General features: G+C 47.7%; 2 protein-coding genes across 3 annotated transcripts in view; one reads left to right on the top strand and one right to left on the bottom strand.

Moving 5' to 3' along the window:
* The window catches only part of TSEN2 (tRNA splicing endonuclease subunit 2), a 35,176-nt gene extending 17,701 nt beyond the window's left edge, over window positions 1-17,475 (top strand). For both annotated transcript variants that reach the window (XM_069736783.1, XM_069736782.1), the window contains exons 9-12: window positions 1,870-1,906; window positions 2,451-2,562; window positions 3,878-3,967; window positions 17,371-17,475. In XM_069736783.1, the coding sequence (XP_069592884.1) occupies window positions 1,870-1,906; window positions 2,451-2,562; window positions 3,878-3,967; window positions 17,371-17,430 (299 nt within the window). In that variant the 3' untranslated portion in view covers window positions 17,431-17,475. The remainder of the gene's footprint in view (window positions 1-1,869; window positions 1,907-2,450; window positions 2,563-3,877; window positions 3,968-17,370) is intronic.
* Window positions 17,476-17,529: 54 nt separating this feature from the next.
* On the bottom strand, window positions 17,530-22,622 carry MKRN2OS (MKRN2 opposite strand). The gene is made up of 4 exons (XM_069736784.1): window positions 22,314-22,622; window positions 18,858-18,907; window positions 18,302-18,464; window positions 17,530-18,223 (listed from the first exon to the last, which is right to left on the bottom strand). Exons 1-4 carry the CDS (start codon window positions 22,562-22,564, stop codon window positions 18,004-18,006), a joined length of 684 nt encoding a protein of 227 aa, XP_069592885.1. The 5' UTR covers window positions 22,565-22,622; the 3' UTR covers window positions 17,530-18,003.
* Between the last annotated feature and the right edge of the window lie 2,390 nt (window positions 22,623-25,012).

Consider the following 25,012-nt stretch of genomic DNA (forward strand, 5'->3'; position numbering starts at 1 on the left):
GCTCGATCTCGGGATCCCCAGGCCATAGGAGTGGACGCGCTGATCTCTCCGTGGCATCAATTTCAGCTCCCATACGTGTTTCCTCCCCTTCCCTTGCTGCCGAGGGTGATCCGAAAGATCAAGACGGAGGGAGTTCCAGTCATCCTGGTCGCCCCAGACTGGCCTCGTCGCGCTTGGTACGCGGAGCTCGTTCAGCTCGTAGCCGACGTTCCCTTGCGGTTGCCAGACCGCCCAGACCTGCTTCGCCAAGGACCGATCTACCATCAGAGCTCAGGGGCCCTACGTTTAACGGCGTGGCTGTTGAAACCTGGATTCTAACTCGCGCCGGTTTCTCTCAGCAGGTCATCCCCACCATGTTAAGTGCTCGAAAGGCGTCTTCCGCCTCCATCTACCACCGCGTCTGGAAAACCTTCTTCTCATGGTGCAGGCTCCGGGGTCACCCTCCGCTCGTTTTCTCTATCCCTTGCATCTTGAATTTCCTTCAGTCGGGTCTGGACTCCGGTTTGGCTCTGAGTTCCCTCAAAGGTCAGATCTCAGCGTTATCCGTGCTTTTCCAGCGTAGGATCGCCACCAACCTTCAGGTCAAGACTTTCATTCAGGGAGTCTCCCATGTTGTTCCTCCCTACAGGATGCCTTTAGAGACCTGGGATCTCAATTTGGTCCTGGGGGTTCTCCAGGAACCGCCGTTCGAACCCCTTCAAGACGTTCCGCTCTCTGTCCTCTCTTGGAAGGTTGCCTTCCTGGTAGCGGTGACGTCCATCAGAAGGGTTTCAGAGCTCGCCGCTTTATCCTGCCGGGCTCCTTTCCTTGCTTTTCATCAGGACAAGGTAGTCCTACGTCCTTCTCCGGCGTTTCTTCCGAAGGTGGTCTCATCTTTCCACCTTAATGAGGACATCATTCTTCCCTCCTTTTGCCCGCAGCCCAAACATAGGGTCGAGAAGGCTCTCCATACTCTTGACGTGGTAAGGGCCCTCAGGAGGTACATTTCCAGAACGGCTCACTTCAGAAAATCGGACGCCCTTTTCGTGCTCCCGGAGGGTCACAGAAAGGGTTTGGCTGCGTCTAAATCCACGATAGCCAGATGGATCCGATCTGCTATCCAGGAATCCTATCGGGTCAGGGGCAGTCCTATCCCGGCGGGGATTAGAGCTCACTCCACTCGGTCGATGGGTGCTTCCTGGGCCATCCGGCACCAGGCTACAGCGGAGCAGGTTTGCAAGGCCGCAACGTGGTCCAGCCTGCATACTTTCACAAAGCATTACAATGTTCACATTCACTCCTCTGCGGACGCGGCCCTTGGCAGGCGTATCCTGCAGGCGGCCGTTGCGCATTTGTAGTCAGATGGTACACGGAGTTATTTGGTTGTATTGTTTCCCTCCCAGGGACTGCTTTGGGACGTCCCATGGTCCTGTGTCCCCCAATGAGGCGAAGGAGAAATAGGGATTTTTGTGTGTACTCACCGTAAAATCCTTTTCTCCGAGCCACTCATTGGGGGACACAGCACCCACCCTGGTAGCCTTTCGGCTCGTGACCTTGTTTTTTGATCTTGACTGTTTGTTTGACATGTTATATTCTAATGTTACTTGTTATATTGTTAATATCCTACTGCTTTTGCACTAAACTGGGTGTCTGGAAGCCAGTACGAGGGTGTATACTGCAGGGGAGGAGCTAACCTTTTTTTGTCTCAGCTTAGTGTCAGCCTCCTAGTGACAGCAGCATAACCCATGGTCCTGTGTCCCCCAATGAGTGGCTCGGAGAAAAGGATTTTACGGTGAGTACACACAAAAATCCCTATTTTTCCTTTTTTTTTTAATTAATATATTTATTTTTTTCTGCTGTTAAATGTCCATATTTTGTTTTGTTTTTCAGTGCTGTATCGTAAGGGGCCTCCGTTCTACCATGCCAGGTTGGTACATATTATGGAATGTGTAATCTAATTAACATATGCACCTTTAATTAAGTGACATTAATTGGCTTAGATGTTTTGGTTTTGTGCATCTAAATTTCATCCATTTCATTTTTTCCTTTTGAGCGCCCATTGGCTGTCTGCAAAGCGATCGCAGGGTGCCAGTGGTTTACCGTGTGGGGCACAGTGTGTGAAGCCCATCTACTGAAATACTAAAATTACAGTATATAATACATGCGATCAAATGATCGAGGGTTCAAGTGCCCTAGCAAATACAGTGAGAGTTTAAAAGTACAAAGTATTAAATTAAAAAAAAAAAAAATATATATATATATATATGAATTATCCCATTTTCCATATTTAAAAAATAGATAAATATTTGGTAACTCTCGGACCATAAAATTATTCAACTTGGTAAAGGAAAAAAAAAAATTGAAGTACCAATATTGCTGTATTCTCGGTCACTCCACCTCCTCCAAAAAATTGCAAAAGCCAAAAGCTTTGATTGATGTTGAGAATAATCCTTGTTCTCGCCTCCTTACAGTTACTCAGTGATTGTAGAGCTTGTGGATGAGAACTATGAGGGTCGTCCTCTGCGGCCCCTGACTTGGAGGTCCTTATCTGGCCTGAACAGGACGACCATGAATGTGTCTAAGGTAAGGACTAACCTGCTGCGATGACATATGTAATAACATAATACAATCCCTCTGATTAGCCGTAGAGTGAAAACCTACAGTTCTGGTTGCGTGCAGCCACCTCTGGTAAAGGCCAGAGGTGGCTGACCACGGTCAGGTGAAGGCACGAGCCGAACACCAAGTGGTCGCCTGGTTAACAGTTTGCACATTTTGTAGAATTATTTACCCCATGAGATATTACTTGTTATTAGGAAAAATATAGCAGACCCCTAAATTAATTCAGACCCCAGAACAGACCCTTACCAGTCGCTGAAAATTATAACCTTAGACTTGGGCCCCAAAGCAAACCCGCAAAATTATTCAGACCACAGAAGTTAATTCGGACCCCACGTCACTGAAAATAAACCCCTAAAATTAATTACATATCAGAATCTAAAATATATTTCATTTAAGATGCTAAAATGAATTAAGATCCCAGACCTACCCCAAAAGATTAAATGGAACCTGTCAGCAGGTTTTTGCTTCACCATCTGAGAGCAACATCATGTCAATGCATAGACCCTGATTCCAGCAATGTATCACTTAGTTTACTGGGCGCCACAGTTGTGATAAGTGGTTATTGCTGCTGAGCTCTGTATAACCAGCCCACATCATTGATTGGCAGCTTTCTGCCTATGCAAAGCATACATAAAAAGCAGCCAATCAGTAGTGATGGGGAAGGGTTCGACTAGTAGACTCGAAACACCTAGTCTTGTTGTGATAATCTCCTGCTGATAAAACACTGATTGTATTGAAACAGCAAAACACAATTCAGTAAGTGACACAACGCTGGAATCATGGTCTCTGCCCCTACATCATGCTGCTCTCGGATTACAGAGCAAAAACCTGCTGACAGATTACTTTTAATTCAGACATTAACCCCTAAAATTAGTCCAGACCCAACATACTTTGCTGCTCCTGGGCTCGTCTAACTGGGCTGTGTCAGCACCTGATGTGTCAGGCCCCGCAGTCGAGGATGCGCTCCTCTAAAGCATCTATGATGGCAGGTTGGTGCAGTCCGCTATGTCAGTGCCCGTGGTTTATACAATGACCTGTATGCTGTAAGCTCCTGGCTGCCTTATATTCCTACGTATAGGAATGAAAAACAATCTCTACTTTCAGTAAAGCTGTTTTAATAAAATCACTCGGCACAGAAAAAAAACATAACAAATATATCCACCGATCCATGATGTGACCCTGAAGCCCCGGGCCTGAACATTTTGCTTGTTTGCCGTTGTAACAGTGGTTGTGTCATTTACATTGTGAGTGCAATATCGACCTCGTTCTGTCTTTACAGGAGCTGCTGATCTGTTATTTAATGAAACCTCCTGGCGTCACAGAAGAGGATCTGAGCTCCCCCGAGTGTATACAAAAGTTCAAAGTTCAGGCAAGTTAATGAGCCGGTTTACAATCATGGGTTACTAATAGTGATGAGTGAACGTGCTGGGATAAGGTGTTATCTGAGCATGCTCGGGTGCTAACCGAGTGTCTTCGGCGTGCTCGAATAATATATGTCCGAGTCCCCACGGCTGCCTCAACACATGCAGGGATTGTCTGTTTGTAAGGCAATCCTTCCATGTTTCACAGCTGTCAACAGAGGTGGATTACGGGTAGCCAGGGCCCCAGGCTGTTCAGACACTGTGCCCTCCACCCTCCCCCCCCCCCCCCCCCCGGTCATGTGACGGGGGTCATGTGACGGGGGTCATGTTATACCCGAACCAGATAATTCCAGAAAAATGGCCGGGCCCTACTCTACTGTAACCTATTAAATATTTGTTAGAATCTGCAATACAATTTAGGTATATTTTGACCAATCATATCACATACAAGGAACAAATACCACCACACCATGACCAGACCACAAATTACAACCACAGTGATCGAATAATATCACATACAAGGTGACATATTACCACTTGGTGACCAAATAGCACATACAAGGGACAAATACCACAACACCATTTCCAGACCACATATTACCACCACATAGTGACTGAATACTACAATACTGATCAGTAAAAAACAACACAATACTATCACCATAAGTGCCAGTATTCGCAGGAGATCTGTACTTAGTATGCGGTGTCTGTGTAGAGGTAATACAGAGATCACTGGTGGTATTATACACAGGAGCTCTGTATATAATGTATAGGTAATACAGTGATCACTGGTGACATTGTACACAGGACCTCTGTATATAGTATACAGTGTATAGTGTCAGTTTATAGGTAACACTGACTCACCAGTGACGTCTCAAGGTGAAGTCCTTCATCTTTCATCCAGCACAGACCGCCATCATTTCTTCCAGCCAGGACTCGTTTCTGCAGGAAATAACACAGTTATCTCGAGCTCCGCTTGCAGAACACATTACTTAATTTTTCACAACTTCTACATTACACCACATGAAGAAAAAAAGGCGACATAGTGTCACTCTGCACAGTAACAGGACCGACCCCCATTTAAAACAGTATACTCAAAAAATAAAATAAATACATCACTGCAGTAATAATATCCCTTAATTAGCCCCTATGGTAATAATATTCCACATCCTGGCCACCGTGTGTCTCATTCCTGGCTCCAGCCATATGTTCTCGCATCCTGCAGTCATGAGTATCCATTCTACCCCATATGATCTCCACATCCTGCCCCATCTGTCTCCATCGTATCCATCCTGCCCCATGATCCAATCCTGCCCCATGTCTTTCATTCTGCCCCGTGTCTCCAATCATGCCCCGTGTCTACATTCTGCCCATGCCTCCAGTCCTGCCCCCAGTGTGTCCAGCAATCTGCCCCAGTATGTCCAGCATATTGCCCCAGTGTCCAGCAATCTGCCCCAGTGTCTCCAGCATATTGCCCCCAGTGTGTCCAGCATTGCCCCCAGACAGTGTGTCCAGCAATCTGCCCCAGTGTGTCCAGCAATCTGCCCCAGTATGTCCAGCATATTGCCCCAGTGTGTCCAGCATATTGCCCCCAGACAGTGTGTCCAGCAATCTGCCCCAGTGCGTCCAGCATTGCCCCCAGACAGTGTGTCCAGAATATTACCACCAGTGTGTCCAGCAATCTGCCCCAGTATGTCCAGCATTGCCCCAGTGTCTCCAGCAATCTGCCCCAGTGTCCTCCAGCAAACTGCCCCAGTGTCCTCCAGCAAACTGCCCCAGTGTCCTCCAGCAATCTGCCTCAGTGTCCTCCAGCAATCTGCCCCAGTGTCCTCCAGCAATCTGCCCCAGTGTCCTCCAGCATTGCCCCAATGTCTCCAGCAATCTGCCTCAGTGTCCTCCAGCCATCTGCCCCGGTGTCCTCCAGCCATCTGCCCCGGTGTCCTCCAGCCATCTGCCCCGGTGTCCTCCAGCCATCTGCCCCGGTGTCTTCCAGCCATCTGCCCCGGTGTCCTCCAGCCATCTGCCCCTGTGTCCTCCAGCCATCTGCCCCAGTGTCCTCCAGCCATCTGCCCCAGTGTCCTCCAGCCATCTGCCCCAGTGTCCTCCAGCCATCTGCCCCAGTGTCCTCCAGCCATCTGCCCCAGTGTCCTCCAGCCATCTGCCCCAGTGTCCTCCAGCCATCTGCCCCAGTGTCCTCCAGCCATCTGCCCCAGTGTCCTCCAGCCATCTGCCCCAGTGTCCTCTAGCCATCTGCCCCAGTGTCCTCCAGCATTGCCCCAGTGTCCTCCAGCAATCTGCCCCAGTGTCCTCCAGCCATCTGCCCCAGTGTCCTCCAGCCATCTGCCCCAGTGTCCTCCAGCCATCTGCCCCAGTGTCCTCCAGCAATCTGCCCCAGTGTCCTCCAGCAATCTGCCCCAGTGTCCTCCAGCCATCTGCCCCAGTGTCCTCCAGCCATCTGCCCCAGTGTCCTCCAGCATTGCCCTTAGTGTGTCCACCGTTATAAAAAAAAACAAAAAAAATAAAAATAAAAACAAAGTCTACTCACCTGTCCGCGCTCCAGGCGGTGAGCTCCCTCCAACAGAGCACACTCGCCGGCGACTGACAATGACGTCAGACGCCGGCGACGTGTGCGCCTGCGGCCGACATCAGCCGCCAGCCTCCAATTGGCTGGTGGCTGTTGTTAACTATTGACGTGCGGGCGCGCGCCCGCACGTCAATAGGAAACCGCCGCAGCGCCGGAAGGGGCCCGGTGAGCAGATGAGAAGGGGCCCGATGCGGGCCCCCTCTCTCTGCCCACCGGGTACGGCGGGGGCACATAAATGCCGGCGGCGGCCGCCGGCATTCACAGATGATTATCAGAGGGTCAATCTGTGCGGTAGCCCAGGGCCCCCATCTGCCCCGGTGTCCTCCAGCCATCTGCCCCGGTGTCCTCCAGCCATCTGCCCCGGTGTCCTCCAGCCATCTGCCCCAGTGTCCTCCAGCCATCTGCCCCAGTGTCCTCCAGCCATCTGCCCCAGTGTCCTCCAGCCATCTGCCCCAGTGTCCTCCAGCATTGCCCTTAGTGTGTCCACCGTTATAAAAAAAAAAACAAAAAAAATAAAAATAAAAACAAAGTCTACTCACCTGTCCGCACTCCAGGCGGTGAGCTCCCTCCAACAGAGCACACTCGCCGGCGACTGACAATGACGTCAGACGCCGGCGACGTGTGCGCCTGCGGCCGACATCAGCCGCCAGCCTCCAATTGGCTGGTGGCTGTTGTTAACTATTGACGTGCGGGCGCGCGCCCGCACGTCAATAGGAAACCGCCGCAGCGCCGGAAGGGGCCCGGTGAGCAGATGAGAAGGGGCCCGATGCGGGCCCCCTCTCTCTGCCCACCGGGTACTGCGGGGGCACATAAATGCCGGCGGCGGCCGCCGGCATTCACAGATGATTATCAGAGGGTCAATCTGTGCGGTAGCCCAGGGCCCCCACTGGGCCCTGGGCTACCGCCCATATTGACCCTCTGATAATCCGCCCCTGGCTGTCAAACAGCTGCGGGGACTCGGACTTATTATTCGAGCATGCCGAAGACACTCAGCATGCTCAGATAACACCTTATCCCAGCACGTTCACTCATCACAAGTTACTACGTTACTTCAGCTACTGTCAGACCTCCAAATATTTTAAAGGGAGTCTGTCACCCTCAAAACTCAAATGTAACCACTTACAGTACAGACAAAAAGTTTGGACACATCTTCTCATTTAAAGATTTTTCTGTATTTTCATGAATATGAAAATTGTACATTCACACCGAAGGCATCAAAACTATGAATTAACACATGTATAATTATATACTTAACAAAAAAATGTGAAACAACTGAAATTATGTCTTATATTCTAGGTTCTTCAAAGTGGCCACCTTTTGCTTTGATGACTGCTTTGCACACTCTTGGCATTCTCTTGATGAGCTTCAAGAGGTAGTCTCTGGGAAGGAGTTCCCAGAGATGCTTACCACTTGTTGGCCCTTTTGCCTTCACTCTGCGGTCCAGCTCACCCCAAACCATCTCGATTGGGTTCAGGTCTGGTGACTGTGGAGGCCAGGTCATCTGGCGTAGCACCACATCACTCTCCTTCTTGGTCAAATAGCCCTTACACAGCCTGGAGGTGTGTTTGGGGTCATCGTCCTGTTGAAAAATAAATGATAGTCCAACTAAACGCAAACCGGATAGAATAGCATGCCGCTGCAATATGTTGTAGCCATGCTGGTTCAGTATGCCTTCAAATATGAATAAATCCCCAACAGTGTCACCAGCAAAGCACCCCCACACCATTACACCTCCTCCTCCATGCTTCACGGTGGGAACCAGGCATGTAGAGTCCATCCGTTCACCTTGTCTGCGTCGCACAAAGACATGGTGGTTGGAACCAAAGATCTCAAATTTGGACTTATCAGACCAAAGCACAGATTTCCGCTGGTCTAATGTCCATTCTTTGTGTTCTTTAGCCCAAACAAGTCTCTTCTGCTTGTTGCCTGTCCTTGGCAGTGGTTTCCTAGCAGCTATTTTACCATGAAGGCCTGCTGCACAAAGTCTCCTCCTAACAGTTGTTGTAGAGATGTGTCTGCTGCTAGAACTCTGTGTGGCATTGACCTGGTCTCTAATCTGAGCTGCTGTTAACCTGCGATTTCTGAGGCTGGTGACTCGGATAAACTTATCCTCAGAAGCAGAGATGACTCTTGGTCTTCCTTTCCTGGGGCGGTCCTCATGTGAGCCAGTTTCTTTGTAGCGCTTGATGGTTTTTGCCACTGCACTTAGGGATACTTTCAAAGTTTTCCCAATTTTTCAGACTGACTGACTTTCATTTCTTAAAGTAATGATGGCCACTCATTTTTCTTTACTTAGCTGCTTTCTCCTTCGCCTCATTGGGGGACACAGGACTGTGGGTGTATGCTTCTGCCGCCAGGAGGCTGACACTAAGTAGACATAAAAAAAGTTAGCTCCTCCTCCGTCGTATACACCCTGACACTGGCTACCAGAGAATCCAGTTCTTGCTTAGTGTCTGAAGGAGGCACACCTCTGGGTCCCGGATCCTCGGACTCTTATTTCTTTCAACTTCATATGGATTGAGAGGGGCGACGGATCCTTTTGAGGGTCTGATCTCCCCAAACCAGCAACGGGCAAGCACGTGCGAGTATCTCCACGTATCCTTTCCCGCGACGTGGGATTGCACTCCGGACTTGGCCCTGACCACCCTAACGTATTTAAGACCATAGGCTGTACAGGTGCTCTCTGATGTCCGTGTGATCCCCCTGATTTCTACACCTAGGTTCTGCTGTGGTGTTAGAGGGGTGGTGGACGGTCCCTCTCCTTTTCCCAAAGGTGGAAAATGGAGCTAGGGTTAACACAGAGTCATATTCTCTGCCCTCCCCCGCTAGCCCTCTTTTCTCAGAGGGTTCAGCTTGCAAAAATAGGGGACGGATAGGAAAGGGGCTCCTGATGCAAGTGATTTTTACCTCTTAGGCAGCTCCGGGCGTCCCTGCGCCGATCGGCGCCAGGTAAAGAGCGGCTCTGCAGTCTCCCTTCAGCGCTGCGGCTTGTCCGGCGCTAGTCGGCGCCGCAGCAGTACAATGCGGCCGGCGCCGCGGCCTTTCAGGGGCTCCAGGCTCCGGCCTGGCGTCCCGGGTGCTCTTCCGGGTCATTCTGGCCCGGCTTCCACCCAGAACAAACTGCGCTGTGAGGCTCCACCCCCTCCGGCGCGTTTACTTCCGGTCCGCCCTCTCCTCTCCATGCTGGGGAAAATCGAGGTCCCGGCTTCGGCCTACTACAGGCCGCACCAACGCTGCAATCATGGCGTTTCCGCCCCCTGAAGACAGCTGGGGATCAAGGCGGCACATTTTGTGTTCGGTTCCACACTGCAACACAGGACTGGGGTAAGTGCTTCCCCCTCCAGCCTGACAGCTGAAGCACTGTTGTTTTTCCCTGTCTAAAGCCCTGGGTATAGCTTTTACAGAATCACTGTCTAGATAGGTCAAGTCTCACACGGTCCTATATACCGTTTGTGTAGCTTGCCGTGCTGCCCTCCCGTATGCCCAGAGCAATCGTCTCTGTGAGGTCTGCGACTCCGAACGCGCTCAGGAGCCAACCCCCCATCCCACGACCCCCCCCCCCCCCCCCCGCGAGTTCCCCAGCAATCTCTCCAGCTCCGGCCCGTCACCCTAACTGAAGCAATCAAGTCCGTTCAGACCCCGGCGGTCAGTGCCTGCAGCCCATCTGTCTCAAAAGCCTTCGGCCTGCTGGGCCGCGCTCAAACTAGAGACGCGTGGAAAGCGAGTTCGTACAGCGTCGCTCAGGCCATCTGGGGCTTCGGCACCCTGGAGGTCCGTATCTCGCTTGCCTTCCTCCGTAGAGGTGGAGAAGTTGAGACAGTCTATGAGTCAGAAGTTTCCCTTGACTTTGAGGCTCCGGGGTTTCAGGAGTCTGTCGATAGCCTGATTGAGACTGTCAATTCAGTCCCTGGGGTTAGAAGACGAACTCGCCTTACCCTCTGATCACAAGGTCTCATTTAAGCGGGCCAAAAGGTCCCATAGGGTTTTCTCCTCTCTCCCCGAGTTTGAGGACCTGATTCGGAATCGGGAGCTCCCGGACAAGCTTTTTATCGGAGCAAAAAAAAACAAAAAAACCTTGCAGGCTAGGTATTCCTTTGCTACTGAGTTATGTAGTAAATGCGCAGAACATCCCTCAGTAGATCCCCCGGTGTCTCGTTTAGCCGCTAGCACTTTGCTATCTCTCCCTAAAGGCTTGTCCATTAAGGATCCTACGGATCGTCTTATAGAGAGCTTAACTAGTTCCATTTTTTGAGGCTTCAAGTTCAGCATTTTTTCCCTCTTTTGCAGCAACTTGGGTTACTAAGGCTATATTGTCTTGGTCAGAGTCTTTAACAAAGGCTCTTCAAGAAAGGGATTTGCCAGCAGAGCTGTCAGAAATATTTTTCTCAGATGCTCTTGCGGGTAGCTATCTGATCAATGCATCCTTTGATGCTGCAGACTGTACCTTCTTCTGCTGCGGCTAATGCAATTGCCATTAGAAGGGCGCTCTGGTTAAGTACATGGGCCGATTCTACTTCTAAAAAAGTCTCTTTCAACCCTACCCTACCAGGGGGGTGGCTTATTCGAAAAAAAAAAAAAGAAAAAAAGCTGGATCAGCTTATCTCCAACTCCACAGGAGGGAAGAGCTAGCTTTCTCCTCAGCAGAGGATTAGATAGCCTTTGCGTTGCCAATTCCAGGCCCGCTTCAGATCCTTTCGTAATACTAGATGGGCTCCAGCATCGGGCTCTGCGGAGCAGGGTCGACCCAATCAGGATCGAGACAATCGAGTCTCCTATACGGCCCATCAAGGGGGAAAGATGCTTTCCCAGTCAACTATATCCAGAGAATCTAGGACTCAAAAGTGTTTGGAGACCTCCTCGGAGTGCCTCCAACAGATTAGGTGGAAGTCTACTTTTGTTTCTCCAGGTCTGGCTTTAAGTTATCCACGACCAGTGGGTGGGAGAGCTCGTATCTTCAGGTTACAAGATAGAGCTAGTCTGTCAGCCTTCTCCCCGGTTCTTTCCAGGTCCGGGTCCCACTGACAAGACCAGTACAATTCCATAGGGTCCCTTCGTCTCTGCGGGGTTATTTCTCCTGTTCCAAGAGAAGAAAGGTTTCAAGGATTTTATTCCAATCTTTTCGTAGTACCCAAAAAGGACGGAATAGTAAGACCCATTCTGGATCTGAAACGCTTAAACAGGTTTGTCCGCGTTCGTCACTTTCGGATGAAATCTCTCTGGTCAGTTATTGCCTCAATGGAAAAGGGAGAGTTCTTGGCCTCAATAGACATTCAGGATGTCTGCCTACATATTCCCATTTTTTTCTTCTCATCAAAGATTTCTCCGGTTCGCCCTAAACAACCTACACTTCTAGTTCACGGCTTTTCCCTTCGGGCTGGCCTTCGCTCCCAGGGTGTTCACGAAGGTCATGTTATCTGTGGTGTCCATTCTGCACTCTCGAAGGATAGTAGTCTTGCCTTATATAAACGATCCTCTGATCAAAGGACCGTCCTTTCAGGCTTGCAAGTAAAAGGGCCAGCTTGTTCTAGACTCCCTTTCTTGTCTGGGTTGGCTAGTAAATTTAAGGAAGTCATCCCTAGATCCATCTCGGAGGATTTCATTTCTAGGCGTGATTTTCGACTCCTCTCAAGTCCTGTCGATCCTTTTCCAGGACAAATTCCTAGCCCTTCAGTGGGAGGTGAGGAATCTCCAGCAACCGTACCCTCATACGATCCGATCCTGTATGAGGGTGTTAGGAAGGATGGTTGCAGCTGTAGAAGCAGTACCATTTGCACAGCTTCACCTTCGACCTCTCCAGCATGCAATCTTAGCAGTATGGAACAAGAATCAACTCTCTCTCAACCACAGTTTTCTGTTGTCTCCCCAGATTAGGCAGTCTCTCTCATGGTGATTAAACAGCTCGTCCCTTCTGGGGGGGGGGGGGGGGGGAGCTCTTTCCCCCAACCTATTGGCTGGTAAGTCCCAACTGACGCCAGTCTCCTCCGTTGGGGAGCAGTGTTTTTTTCACCACACAGCTCAGGGGCGTTGGTCTCCTCAGGAATCAGATCTCCCTATCTATCTCTTAGAGATTCGGGCGGTTCGACTAGCTTGGCATTTTTTTTTTGCTATCTTTTGGCGGGTCGCCCGGTCCGAATTCAATCGGACTACGCCACAGCCGTGGCCTACATAAATCTTCAGGGGGGCACCCGCAGCAAGGCAGCCATGCAGGAGGTAAAAGAAATTCTGTTCTGGGCTGAGAGGAATCACTCGGTGATTCCCGCAGTCCACATCCCTAGCGAAGAGAACTGGGCGGCAGATTTCCTCAGCCGTCCGGGTCTGGCGTCAAGGGAATGGTCTCTCCATCCCGAAGTATTTCAGCAAATATGCCATCTATGGGGGACTCTGGATGTGGATCTAATGGCGTCCATGTGGAATGCCAAGGTACCCAGACTTGTCTCCCGGTACCGAGATACACAGGCGATCGCCGTGGATGCGCCAGTACTGACTTGGAACCAGTTTCATCTCTCTTATCTGTCCCTCCTCTGGTGCTGCTCTCGAGGGTAATCAAGAAGATCAAGTCAGAAGGAGCGCCGGCTATTCTGATCGCTCCGGGTTGGCCATGGCGAACCTGGTATGCGGACCTAGTACAGCTTTTCGCCGGAGTTCCGTGGCGGCTCCCCAATTGTCCAGATCTTCTATCTCAAGGGCCGTTTTTACCACCAGAACTCAGGGGTCCTACGTTTGATGGCCTGGCCGTTGAATCTTGGGTTTTTAACTCAGGCAGGGTTCTCCCAAGAGGTATCAGATACCATGATTAATGCATGTAAAACCGTTTCGGCCAGAATTTCTTTACACTTGGAAAGTCTTTCTTGGTGTAGAGGGCCTCCTGTGCGTTTTTCCATCCCTAATATTCTAGCCTTTCTCCAAGCAGGACTGGATTCAGGGCTGGCTCCAAGTACTCTTAAAAGGCAAATTTCAGCCTTATCGGTCTTTCTTTGTTTTTTTTTTTTTTTTTTTTATTTTAGCGTAGGATTGCTACTACCTGTCAGGTCAGGACCTTTTTTTCAGGGAGTCGTTCATAAGGTCCCTACTTATAAGTCTCCTTTGGAAGCTTGGGACCTTAATTTAGTCTTAAGGGCCTTGCAGGAGGCTCCCTTAGAGCCTCTTGAGGATATTTCCTTGACTTTCCTTTCTTGGAAAGTCGTATTTTTAGTGGCCTTAACTTCCATAAGGCGGGTATCAGAACTGTCAGCCCTGTCCTGTCGTACTCCCTTTCTACGTTTTCTTCAGGACAAGGTAGTACTCGGACCAGTACCTTCCTTTTTGCCGAAGGTTGTTTCCTCGTTCCATTTTTATGAGGATATAGTTCTTCCTTCTTTTTGCCTGGCGCCTACGTACCGTGTAAAAAAAAAAAAAAAAAAAAAAAAGCTCTTCATACGTTGGACCTGGTGAGAGCGCTGAGGAGATACATTTCCCGTACGGCTCCTTTCCGTCAGATGGATGCTCTGTTTGTCCTACCAGAAGGTCGCAGGAAGGGATGCGCAGCCTCAAAATGTACCCTGGCCAGGTGGATACGTGCGGCCATTCTGGAGGCCTATCGCACCAAGGGCATGATGGTTCCGGCTGGAATCAAAGCTCACTCCACTAGAGCAGTGGGGGCTTCCTGGGCGATTCGGCATCAGGCCTCAACAGAACAGGTTTGCAAAGCTGCAACCTGGTCTAGTTTGCATACCTTTGTCAAACATTATAACGTCCTCTCCCAGATCTCTGCAGATGCAAGTCTGAGTAGAAGGATTCTTCAAGTGGCGGTAACGCTCTTATAGACAACAGTGGTCTGGATAATTATTATTGGTGAGTTAATTCCCCACCCAGGGACTGCTTTAGGACATCCCACAGTCCTGTGTCCCCCAACGAGGCGAAGGAGAAATAGGGATTTTTGTGTTACTCACCGTAAAATCCTTTTCTCCGAGACGCTCATTGGGGGACACAGCTCCCTCCCTGGTGGCTACTGTGTTTTTGTATCTGATATTATCAGAGTGAGGTTTTTTCTAGACTTAAGTTTTCTGTATTTATGCTGATAATATTATTTTTACTTCTCCTACTGCTTTTGCACCAAACTGGATTCTCTGGTAGCCAGTGTCAGGGTGTATACGACGGAGGAGGAGCTAACTTTTTTTATGTCTACTTAGTGTCAGCCTCCTGGCGGCAGAAGCATACACCCACTGTCCTGTGTCCCCCAATGAGCGTCTCGGAGAAAAGGATTTTACGGTGAGTAACACAAAAATCCCTATTTTTTCTTGCCATAATACAAGTTCTAACAGTCTATTCAGTAGGTCTATCAGCTGTGTATCCACCAGACTGCTGCACAACACAACTGATAGTCCCAACCCCATTTATAAGACAAGAAATCCTATTTATAAAACCTGACAGGGCACACCTGTGAAGTGAAAACCATTCCCGGTGACTACCTCTTGAAGCTCTTCAAGAGAATGCCAAGAGTGTGCAAAGCAGTCATCAAAGCAAAAGGTGGCTACTTTGAAGAACCTAGAATATAAGACATAATTTCATATACATATAGGGAAATTAACACCTATAAAAATGATACCTGCAGTGCAGATTTTACTTATTCCCTGCCTCAATTACAATCCCCAGCCCTGCACACACTGACACTGCAGGAGCCGAGAACACGGTGTGCCAGTGTTGGTGCTCGCTCATCACCCTCACTATGTGAGTCTGTGTGCATCAAGCCGCACTGACACTGTGCGCTTTCAAGTCTTGCAGTGTCAGTGTGTGCAGTTCAAGCACCACTCAAAATCAAGCGTACATTTTTGTCCTTACAAGGATATATGTGACTACCGGAAGTGAATGGTAGATCTGACCAAGGTGGTGACATATTAGAAGAACACGGAGAGACTTGTCAAAATACTGAAAGTTATCAGAACCCTACTTTCATCTTCCGTAGATGGTGGAACTTGATTGCTTGCCATTTGTCGCTGTTTTTTCCTGAGCAGAAGTTTTGTACCATCACCCTCATTCCATGAGATGAGATTCACTGCAAGTTTGGTCATGGATAGAGCTGGGCGGAGACCTGGATGTTCGGGTCCGGCTGAACAGTTAAAAAAAAGTTCTGGTTCAGGAACAGTACCTGAACCCGGACCCCATTCACTTGAATAGGGGGCCCGAACACCAAGTGTTTGCTATGCGGCAAATACCACTTCTGATCAGCGGTGAAATCATCACCACCGGTCAGAGAGCCGCGGTTCAAAAGACAGGGTGAGCGCTCAGCTGTGACCGGAGGTATAAAGATTACCTCCAGTGATTGGTGTCGGCTGATGCGACTACCGCTCCAATCAGCCGACACCTGCAAGAGCAGGAGCGGCTGATGAGAGTATTCATCAGCCAGCTCCTGCACTGTAAATAAATAATTTTTTTTTATTTACACTGGTTGGGTTCCCCCTTATTTTTTATAACCAGCCAGGCAAAGCTCACAGATGGAAGCTGCAACCTTCAGCTGTCAGCTTCAGCAAAGTTATCAAGAATAGAGGGGTCCCCACACCGTATTTTTTAAATGATTTAAATAATGTTAAAAAATGGTGTGGGGTCCCCCCCCCCCCCCCCCCCCCATTTTTAACAACCAGCCTTGCTAGAGCAGACAGCTGAGGAATGGTATTCTCAGGCTTGTAAGGGGCCATGGATATTGCCTATCCTCTCTATCCCTCCCATCCGAGCCTAAAAGTAGCAGCCCGGAACCGCCAGAAAAGGCGCATCTATCAGATGCGCCAATTCTGGGGCTTTGCCCGGCTCTTCCCGCTTGCCCTGTAGCGGTGGCAAGTGGGGTTGATATTCGTTGGGTTGATGTCACCTTTGTATTGTCCAAATGGAGAGAAAAAAAAGCTACAGACCATGAAACAGGGATCACCACAGAGATATACTCAAATATTTTATTAGGTACAAAAAGAAGTAACACCAAGATAAAAACAATTAAAAGTCATGAAATGACATAAGTGCAAAACTGAATGGCCCGTAATGGGGCTACAGTCCCCCAAATGTGTGACTAAACCCTCATTCTCAATATACAAAATAGTGAACTTATATAAAAAATGAATGGATATGGCCAGCACATAGAAGATTATCACTGAACTAAATGAAGTGCCTCAAATAAACACACAATGCTGTGGATCAAACCAACCGTAATATACATAATATACACAGCAGACACATTGAAAATGTGGTAAACATCCCTTTGTGTGAAGCAATGCAGTGTAAAGGGGATCAAAATCAATCCTAAAACGAAAATATATGCGCACTGAAAAAATGTCACACCAGATCACATGGATACTAATACAAAGGCTAGAATAATCAGACAGGTAGTACCAAGCAGGAGTTAAAGAGAGGCAAGTAATGTCCAAATATAAAATACACGGACAAAAAATTTCACCCGAAAAAAATAAAAATGCCCAGAGTCAAGGATACCTCACCACAATGATCAAGGGCAGGGTGATCTCGCCAAAGATAGAGTCACATGTGGAGGGCTGGAAAGATGCCCGACGCGTTTCGCCACCCTAAGTGGCTTCGTCAGGAGCTGTGCCCGCTCCACAAAGAATAGACGCTAGCTGTATTATACAGCCAACATACACCTCTAACAGCATCGCCGCTGTTTAACCACTTAATGCCGCTGTCCATTTCTATGATGGATCCGCTCGTTAATTTTTGTGTCACTATCACAGAACAAAAAAACGTGAAAGTGCGAGCACAGATGTGACGCTAGCCTAAGGCCGGTGTCAGATGGGTGTAATACAGCAGCTGGCCTATATTGAGTCTATATAACCATTTTATTTCTGTTTACAGGAGGTCATCGTAAATCGCTGGATCTCCTCCCGAGAGAGAATGGAACATGATGAACTATAACGTGATTTGTGGGGTTTTTCTTTTTACAATAAAATGTTATCAGAGCTGCCTGGTGCTTTAATGGATAATGACTGGTTTAGCCATATTTATTCCAAATGATAAAATGAGAATTCATTTAGCTCATTCTATAATAAATTATAGCTAATCAGTAGTGATGAGCGAACGTTCTGGGATAGGGTGTTATCTGAGCATGCTTGTGTGCTAATAGAGCATCTTCGGTGTGCTCGAATACTATGTCCGATTCCCCGCAGCTGTTTGACACCCTCAACACATGCAGGGATTGCCTAACAAACAGATAATCCCTGCATGTGTTGCGGCTGTCGAACAGCCACGGGGACTCAAACATATTATCCGAACACGCTGAAGACACCCAGTTAGTACCCGAGCATGCTCAGATAACACCTTATACGCGCACGTTTGCTCATCTCTATTAATTAGTCAGTGTACTCTGCACACAGTCCATGTCCCGTCTCTCCAGCGGCTTCTTACTGCCCAGAATTGGAATAAAGCTTATTAGTGTATTTCCTTTTTTTTTTTTTTTATCCAAAAGTAGACCACAGCCCCTGCTAGTCTTCATGCCCCTCCGTCGTATCTAGGGTGGTCTACCATGTAGTAATAATTCCGGGACACCTCGTGACACAGAGTGATGTACTTGGATGCTCGGCGGCTCCTCGGTAATACAAACTTCTCTGTAAATTCCTCTTTGGTAAAGGTTTTCTTCTCCTGTAGATGGAGCAGGCCGTTGATGAACTTTAAGGCGTACGTGTAGCAGTTGTGCTCTGTTTCATCATATCTGGAAGAGGTAGTGGGAACTTATAAAATGGAAACATGGAAAGAATAAAACATTTATGGTGGAAGACTGAAGACTGACCTATAAGGAAGCCATGTCTCATGATAGGAAAAGTCTTCTAGGTACGAATCCCACTGGTAAATGAGGGCATGTTGGTCGGGCGGCACTAGTGGTACGCTCACGCACTGTTCCCAGCCGCTCGCGTCTTTGTGGGTGCCAGATTCATTGTAATGGTGCACAATTCCTTGGGAAAAGAAAGAAATTTTGTGCTTGTACTAAAGCAATTCATATAAAAGAGGAAAGCATCAGAAATGTGAAACATGCCCAGAAGGTATGCATGGGCTCCGTGCATCGGGTGCATGCTGGGTAGGTGTGTTTGCATCAGCATAACCTTTTTTTTTTTTTTTTATTCGGTATAGAATAGTCTGCTGCTCATTCCTACACTGAGATGAGATGGTAAAAAAATGACATATATATATATATTTTTTTTTTTTTAACAGTCCACAGGCAGCATGTATGGATGTAGGCCTATACAATGGGATAAGTCACAACCTTCCTTCAGAATGATTCCTCGATACTGCGGTATATGTGAATAGGGATTGAATGCTACCCATGCAATATGCAACATAACCTTTACCTTTAGAACTGGTGATGCCAACATGGAGATCTGAGCAACCGTCATACTCCCTAGAAGAAACAAGGAGAAGCAGCAGCCATCATTTAAGTAAGTAAGTGAAATGATAGTACAGAAGATTTGGGCAACGCTAGTAAGTAAATGATTGCAGGGACAGCAAAAAACTTATCAGAGAAATGGGATTTTAAAAGGAGCTGTCAGCACTAAATGACTGTTCAAACCAAGCACAGGCCAAACAGTTACATTCACCCTGCCATCTGCTGGATTTCCATCTCGCTTTCATGATTGACAGCTCTGGATTTACAGGAGCCGGAGGAGAGTGGAATAAGTAGGTGGGAAGGTGCACTGTACTGTTTGGTCATGCCAAGGGTGGTACGAGCAACTGCTGGGTTTGATCAGTCATGTTGTGCTGACGGACTCACTATCTGGACATTTCCCGTCCACCTCTTAAGATAAAGTAACATTCTCATCTCCCGCAGTGGTGGTGTTCCAGTGATGTTGGTGACCGGTCTCCCGGGGCTCGCTTGGCAATTTTATGCCACGTGAGCCCTGCAGCTAATCAGAGGCTGCAGCGCTCTTCTCTTGGACGAATGGCGATCAAGCAAAAGTGAGAGCGAAGTCCAAAAGCCACCACTGATTGACTGCAGCGCTTACGGGAGCCGTGGCGTCAACATCAGTGGAAAGGTGCCAGTGCAGGAGATGAGTATCTGCTATTTTTTTTATTTTACAAGAGGGGAAACTACTTCAATGGATTGTCCTGGTAGCGGACAACTCACAGTAATCAATTAACATAAAAACAGTGTGTACTCACCTCCTGCACCGCTGTTCCCGGAAAGTGGCATTTGGGGGCATCTGTTGTCCCCTTCGAGAGGTACATATCCACTATTATGTTAATTGGGGCCCTCAATTAAGCTGGGGTCTTCCTGTAATGGACAGCCCCTTTAAGATATTCTGCATTGCATAAAAGTGATGATTTTCCTGATCCTCGGTAAATCATTGCAACACCTAAGGCTGCATTCACATATCTGATTTTGTTTTCTCGGACGGCACAGTGAGAATCACAGATCCAAGTGTGGGATCCATGACAATTAGAGCAGATCATATTCATATCCGTTTTTGCGGATCAGAAACGGTGATACAAATCAGTGGGGATGCAAATAACGCACAACAGAGACACTGTGTGATCATCTGATCGCAGGGGTGGCTTCTATGTATGATGAGCTTCTTTTTTGTGAGACTTCAGGTCTCGTGAATCTTAAACTCCCACCATGGATTTTTAAGTGAACAGTGTATCAGGGCCCCTGATGAAGCCATCGTGTGTGGCGTAACACGTGGGGAGTAATACCTTCTCCCATCTCAATACTTTCCCAGGTGAGATCCTTCAAACTGCAAAGAGAGGAAGGTCGCAAAAAAGGTGCAAAGTGCTACAAAAGGGGGATACGAAAGGACACCACTTATCAAGGTGACACCTGCCCGGACAAATCTTGACTGTTTCAAAGTCTCCATCTCATCCATGATCTACTAAAGTTATTTCTGTTGTCGTACTCTACACAACGTACATATGCCAACCTGATGCACTCTACACAGTTCATATATGCCACCATATTGTAAAATTCACATACCAGGAGACGGTAGATCGATTTCAATATAGGGTTTCGACTGTTTTGGCACCTCTAGGGCTCTGCAAATTCGTTATGGCGCGCGCAAAAGATTCCATCAAAGTCTGCGCTCCAAAACGTCACTCCTTCCTTTTGGAGCTCGGCAGTGTGTTCAAACAGTAGTTTCCCACCACTTATGGCATATCGGCCTACTTAGGAGAAATTGCATAACAAATTTTGGGGTCCATTTTCTCCTGTTACCCTTGTGAAAATAAAAAAAACTGGTGCTAATACAACATTTTTATGGAAAAAAATGTGTTTTTAATTTTCATGGCTCAACGTTATAAAATTCTGTGAAGCACTTGGAGGCCCAAGGTACTCACCACACATCTAGATACATCCCTTCAGGGGTCTAGTTTAGAAAATGGGATCATTTCCTGGGAGTTTCCACTGTTTAGGCAAATCAGGGGCTCTCCAAATGCAACATAGCGTCTGCTATCGATTCATTCCAGTCAATTTTGCTTTCAAAAAGTCAAATGGCGCTCCTACCCTTCTGAGCCCTGCCGTGCTCCCAAACAGTAGTTTTTCCCCACATATTGGGTATCTGCATATTTAGGAGAAAATGCACAACAAATTTTGGGGTCCATTTTCTCCTGTTACCCTTGCGAAAAAAACAATGGGGCTAAAGTAACATATTTGTGAAAAAAAAAGTAAAATGTAAATTTTTTTCTTACATAGTGTCTTAATTCCTGTGAAGCAGCTGAAGGGTTAATAAACTTCTCGAATGTGGTTTTGAGCAACTTGAGAGGTGCAGTTTTTAGAATGAGGACACTTTTGAGTATTTTCTGTCATGTAGGCCCCTCAAAGTCACTTCAAATGTGATGTGGTCCAAATAAAATGGAAAAATTAGAAAGCGCTGGTCAACTTTTAACCCTTATAATGTCCTAACAAACAAAAAATGAAGCTTCAAAAATTGTGTTGATGTAAAGTAGACATGTGGGAAATGTTATTTTGTGAGATATAACTCTGGTTTAAGGGCATAAAAAATTGAAGTTTGAAAATTGCGACATTTTTGCCCAATTTTTTATATTTTCACAAATAAACGCAAGTCATATCGAACAAATGTTACCACTATTCTGAAGTACAATAAGTCTCGAAAAATAATCTCAGAATCGGTGGGATCCGTTGAAGCGTTATTACCGCATAAAGTGACACTGGTCAGAATTGTAAAATTTGGCTTAGTCATGAAGGTGAAAACAGGCTTGGGGGGAGGGAATGTTTGCAAAATGACTGTTCAAACCAAGCACAGGAGCTTGGTGCAACCTTGGAATAATGCTGTAGAAGTTCAGCGCACCTTCCCACTTATTTGCTTTCTATCTCCACCCTTCTCTTAGAAAGCCAGATTGGATGGTACTCTGGATGGTTTGGCTAAAGATGCTTGGTTTGAACAGTCATTTGGTGCTGGCAGATTCAGTTTAGGTAACTAGTAATGATGAACGAATGTGACTTAGACAATCCCTGCATGTGTTGTGGCTGTCGAACAAGACATGCAGCTGTGAAGACTCGCGTATATTTTTCGAGCACGCCGAAGACACCCGGCTAGCACCCGAGCATGCTCAGATAACACCTTATCCCAGCACGTTCGCTCATCACTAGTAATTAGTTGTTCCTCATGGCGTTCTTTCTTCCCATACAAATCTATGGAAAGTTGCGCTAATATTAGACCATCATCGCACTGATATCTTCTGTATGTGTCATGCCAAAGCTGCCATTTTTTAAGGTTGTTGCATTGCCAGGAATCAGTGGAGCTTTCGATTTTCCAGAAAATCTAGAGCTTAGGTCTCATTGATCATTAACTTACCCTAGAAAGTGGCCTTTTGTTGGTTTCAGTACAAAAGAGCATTTCTCGCTGTGTGCATTAACAAAAGGGTTAGGAATGCTGACGGGAGCCTGCTCCAGGGCCCAGGAGCGCACCGGCCGGCGCCCGCAGATAGGGCACTGCTCAGGGACGGAGCGGCTGTAGATGTCTCGGTCACAGTGTGTGAACTTCACCAGGCATGGTGCCAGGGGCTGCGGGGCTCCAGCTTCTTCCTGATCCCTGAACGTCGCCATAGGAGCTGTCCGACTGTCACATGACACAGGAAGCGGCACAACACCTGAGCTGTCCCCAGCTGCTGCTCTCTGTGTCCTGGAGGAGATACACCTCACTCACAATAGTGTCCTGGAGGACATACACCTCACTCACAATAGTGTCCTGGAGGAGATACACCTCACTCACAATAGTGTCCTGGAGGACATACACCTCACTCACAATAGTGTCCTGGAGGATATACACCTCACTCACAATAGTGTCCTGGAGGACAAACACCTGACTCACAATAGTGTCCTGGAGGACAAACACCTGACTCACAATAGTGTCCTGGAGGACATACACCTCACTCACAATAGTGTCCTGGAGGACATACACCTCACTCACAATAGTGTCCTGGAGGACATATACCTCACTCACAATAGTGTCCTGGAGGATATACACCTCACTCACAATAGTGTCCTGGAGGATATACACCTCACTCACAATAGTGTCCTGGAGGACAAACACCTGACTCACAATAGTGTCCTGGAGGACAAACACCTGACTCACAATAGTGTCCTGGAGGATATACACCTCGCTCACAATAGTGTCATGGAGGATATACACCTCGCTCACAATAGTGTCCTGGAGGACATACACCTCGCTCACAATAGTGTCCTGGAGGACATACACCTCACTCACAATAGTGTCCTGGAGGACATACACCTCACTCACAATAGTGTCCTGGAGGATATACACCTCACTCACAATAGTGTCCTGGAGGACATACACCTCACTCACAATAGTGTCCTGGAGGACATACACCTCACTCACAATAGTGTCCTGGAGGACATACACCTCACTCACAATAGTGTCCTGGAGGATATACACCTCACTCACAATAGTGTCCTGGAGGACATACACCTCACTCACAATAGTGTCCTGGAAGACATACACCTCACTCACAATAGTGTCCTGGAGGATATACACCTCACTCACAATAGTGTCCTGGAGGATATACACCTCACTCACAATAGTGTCCTGGAGGACAAACACCTGACTCACAATAGTGTCCTGGAGGACAAACACCTGACTCACAATAGTGTCCTGGAGGATATACACCTCGCTCACAATAGTGTCATGGAGGATATACACCTCGCTCACAATAGTGTCCTGGAGGACATACACCTCGCTCACAATAGTGTCCTGGAGGACATACACCTCACTCACAATAGTGTCCTGGAGGACATACACCTCACTCACAATAGTGTCCTGGAGGATATACACCTCACTCACAATAGTGTCCTGGAGGACATACACCTCACTCACAATAGTGTCCTGGAGGACATACACCTCACTCACAATAGTGTCCTGGAGGATATACACCTCACTCACAATAGTGTCCTGGAGGACATACACCTCACTCACACTAGTGTCCTGGAGGACATACACCTCACTCACAATAGTGTCCTGGAGGATATACACCTCACTCACAATAACATAGTAACATAGTTAGTAAGGCCGAAAAAAGACATTTGTCCATCCAGTTCAGCCTATATTCCATCATAATAAATACCCAGATCTACGTCCTTCTACAGAACCTAATAATTGTATGATACAATATTGTTCTGCTCCAGGAAGACATCCAGGCCTCTCTTGAACCCCTCGACTGAGTTCGCCATCACCACCTCCTCAGGCAAGCAATTCCAGATTCTCACTGCCCTAACAGTAAAGAATCCTCTTCTATGTTGGTGGAAAAACCTTCTCTCCTCCAGACGCAAAGAATGCCCCCTTGTGCCCGTCACCTTCCTTGGTATAAACAGATCCTCAGCGAGATATTTGTATTGTCCCCTTATAGTGGGGGGACACTATTGTATAGTATACAATAGTGTCCTGGAGGACATACACCTCACTCACAATAGTGTCCTGGAGGACATACACCTCACTCACAATAGTGTCCTGGAGGACATACACCTCACTCACAATAGTGTCCTGGAGGATATACACCTCACTCACAATAGTGTCCTGGAGGACATACACCTCACTCACAATAGTGTCCTGGAGGACATACACCTCACTCACAATAGTTTCCTGGAGGATATACACCTCACTCACAATAGTGTCCTGGAGGACATACACCTCACTCACAATAGTGTCCTGGAGGACATACACCTCACTCACAATAGTGTCCTGGAGGACATACACCTCACTCACAATAGTGTCCTGGAGGATATACACCTCACTCACAATAGTGTCCTGGAGGACATACACCTCACTCACGATAGTGTCCTGGAGGATATACACCTCACTCACGATAGTATCCTGGAGGATATACACCTCACTCACAATAGTGTCCTGGAGGATATACACCTCACAATAGTGTCCTGGAGGATATACACCTCACAATAGTGTCCTGGAGGATATACACCTCACTCGCTATAGTGTCCTGGAGGATATACACCTCACTCACAATAGTGTCCTGGAGGATA

This window comes from Ranitomeya imitator, chromosome 8 (genome assembly GCF_032444005.1).
Source record: "Ranitomeya imitator isolate aRanImi1 chromosome 8, aRanImi1.pri, whole genome shotgun sequence".
Classification (NCBI taxonomy): domain Eukaryota; kingdom Metazoa; phylum Chordata; class Amphibia; order Anura; family Dendrobatidae; genus Ranitomeya; species Ranitomeya imitator.

What these genes read in the sequence shown, in the direction of transcription:
- MKRN2OS (XM_069736784.1), bottom strand. Translation starts at nt 22,564, where the DNA reads ATGGCGACGTTCAGGGATCAGGAAGAAGCTGGAGCCCCGCAGCCCCTG. An exon ending in TGGCATCACCAGTTCTAAAG is followed by an intron (nt 18,465 to 18,857) that starts GTAAAGGTTATG and finishes TCTTTTCCCAAG; the next exon opens with GAATTGTGCACCATTACAAT. An exon ending in GAGACATGGCTTCCTTATAG is followed by an intron (nt 18,224 to 18,301) that starts GTCAGTCTTCAG and finishes TACCTCTTCCAG; the next exon opens with ATATGATGAAACAGAGCACA.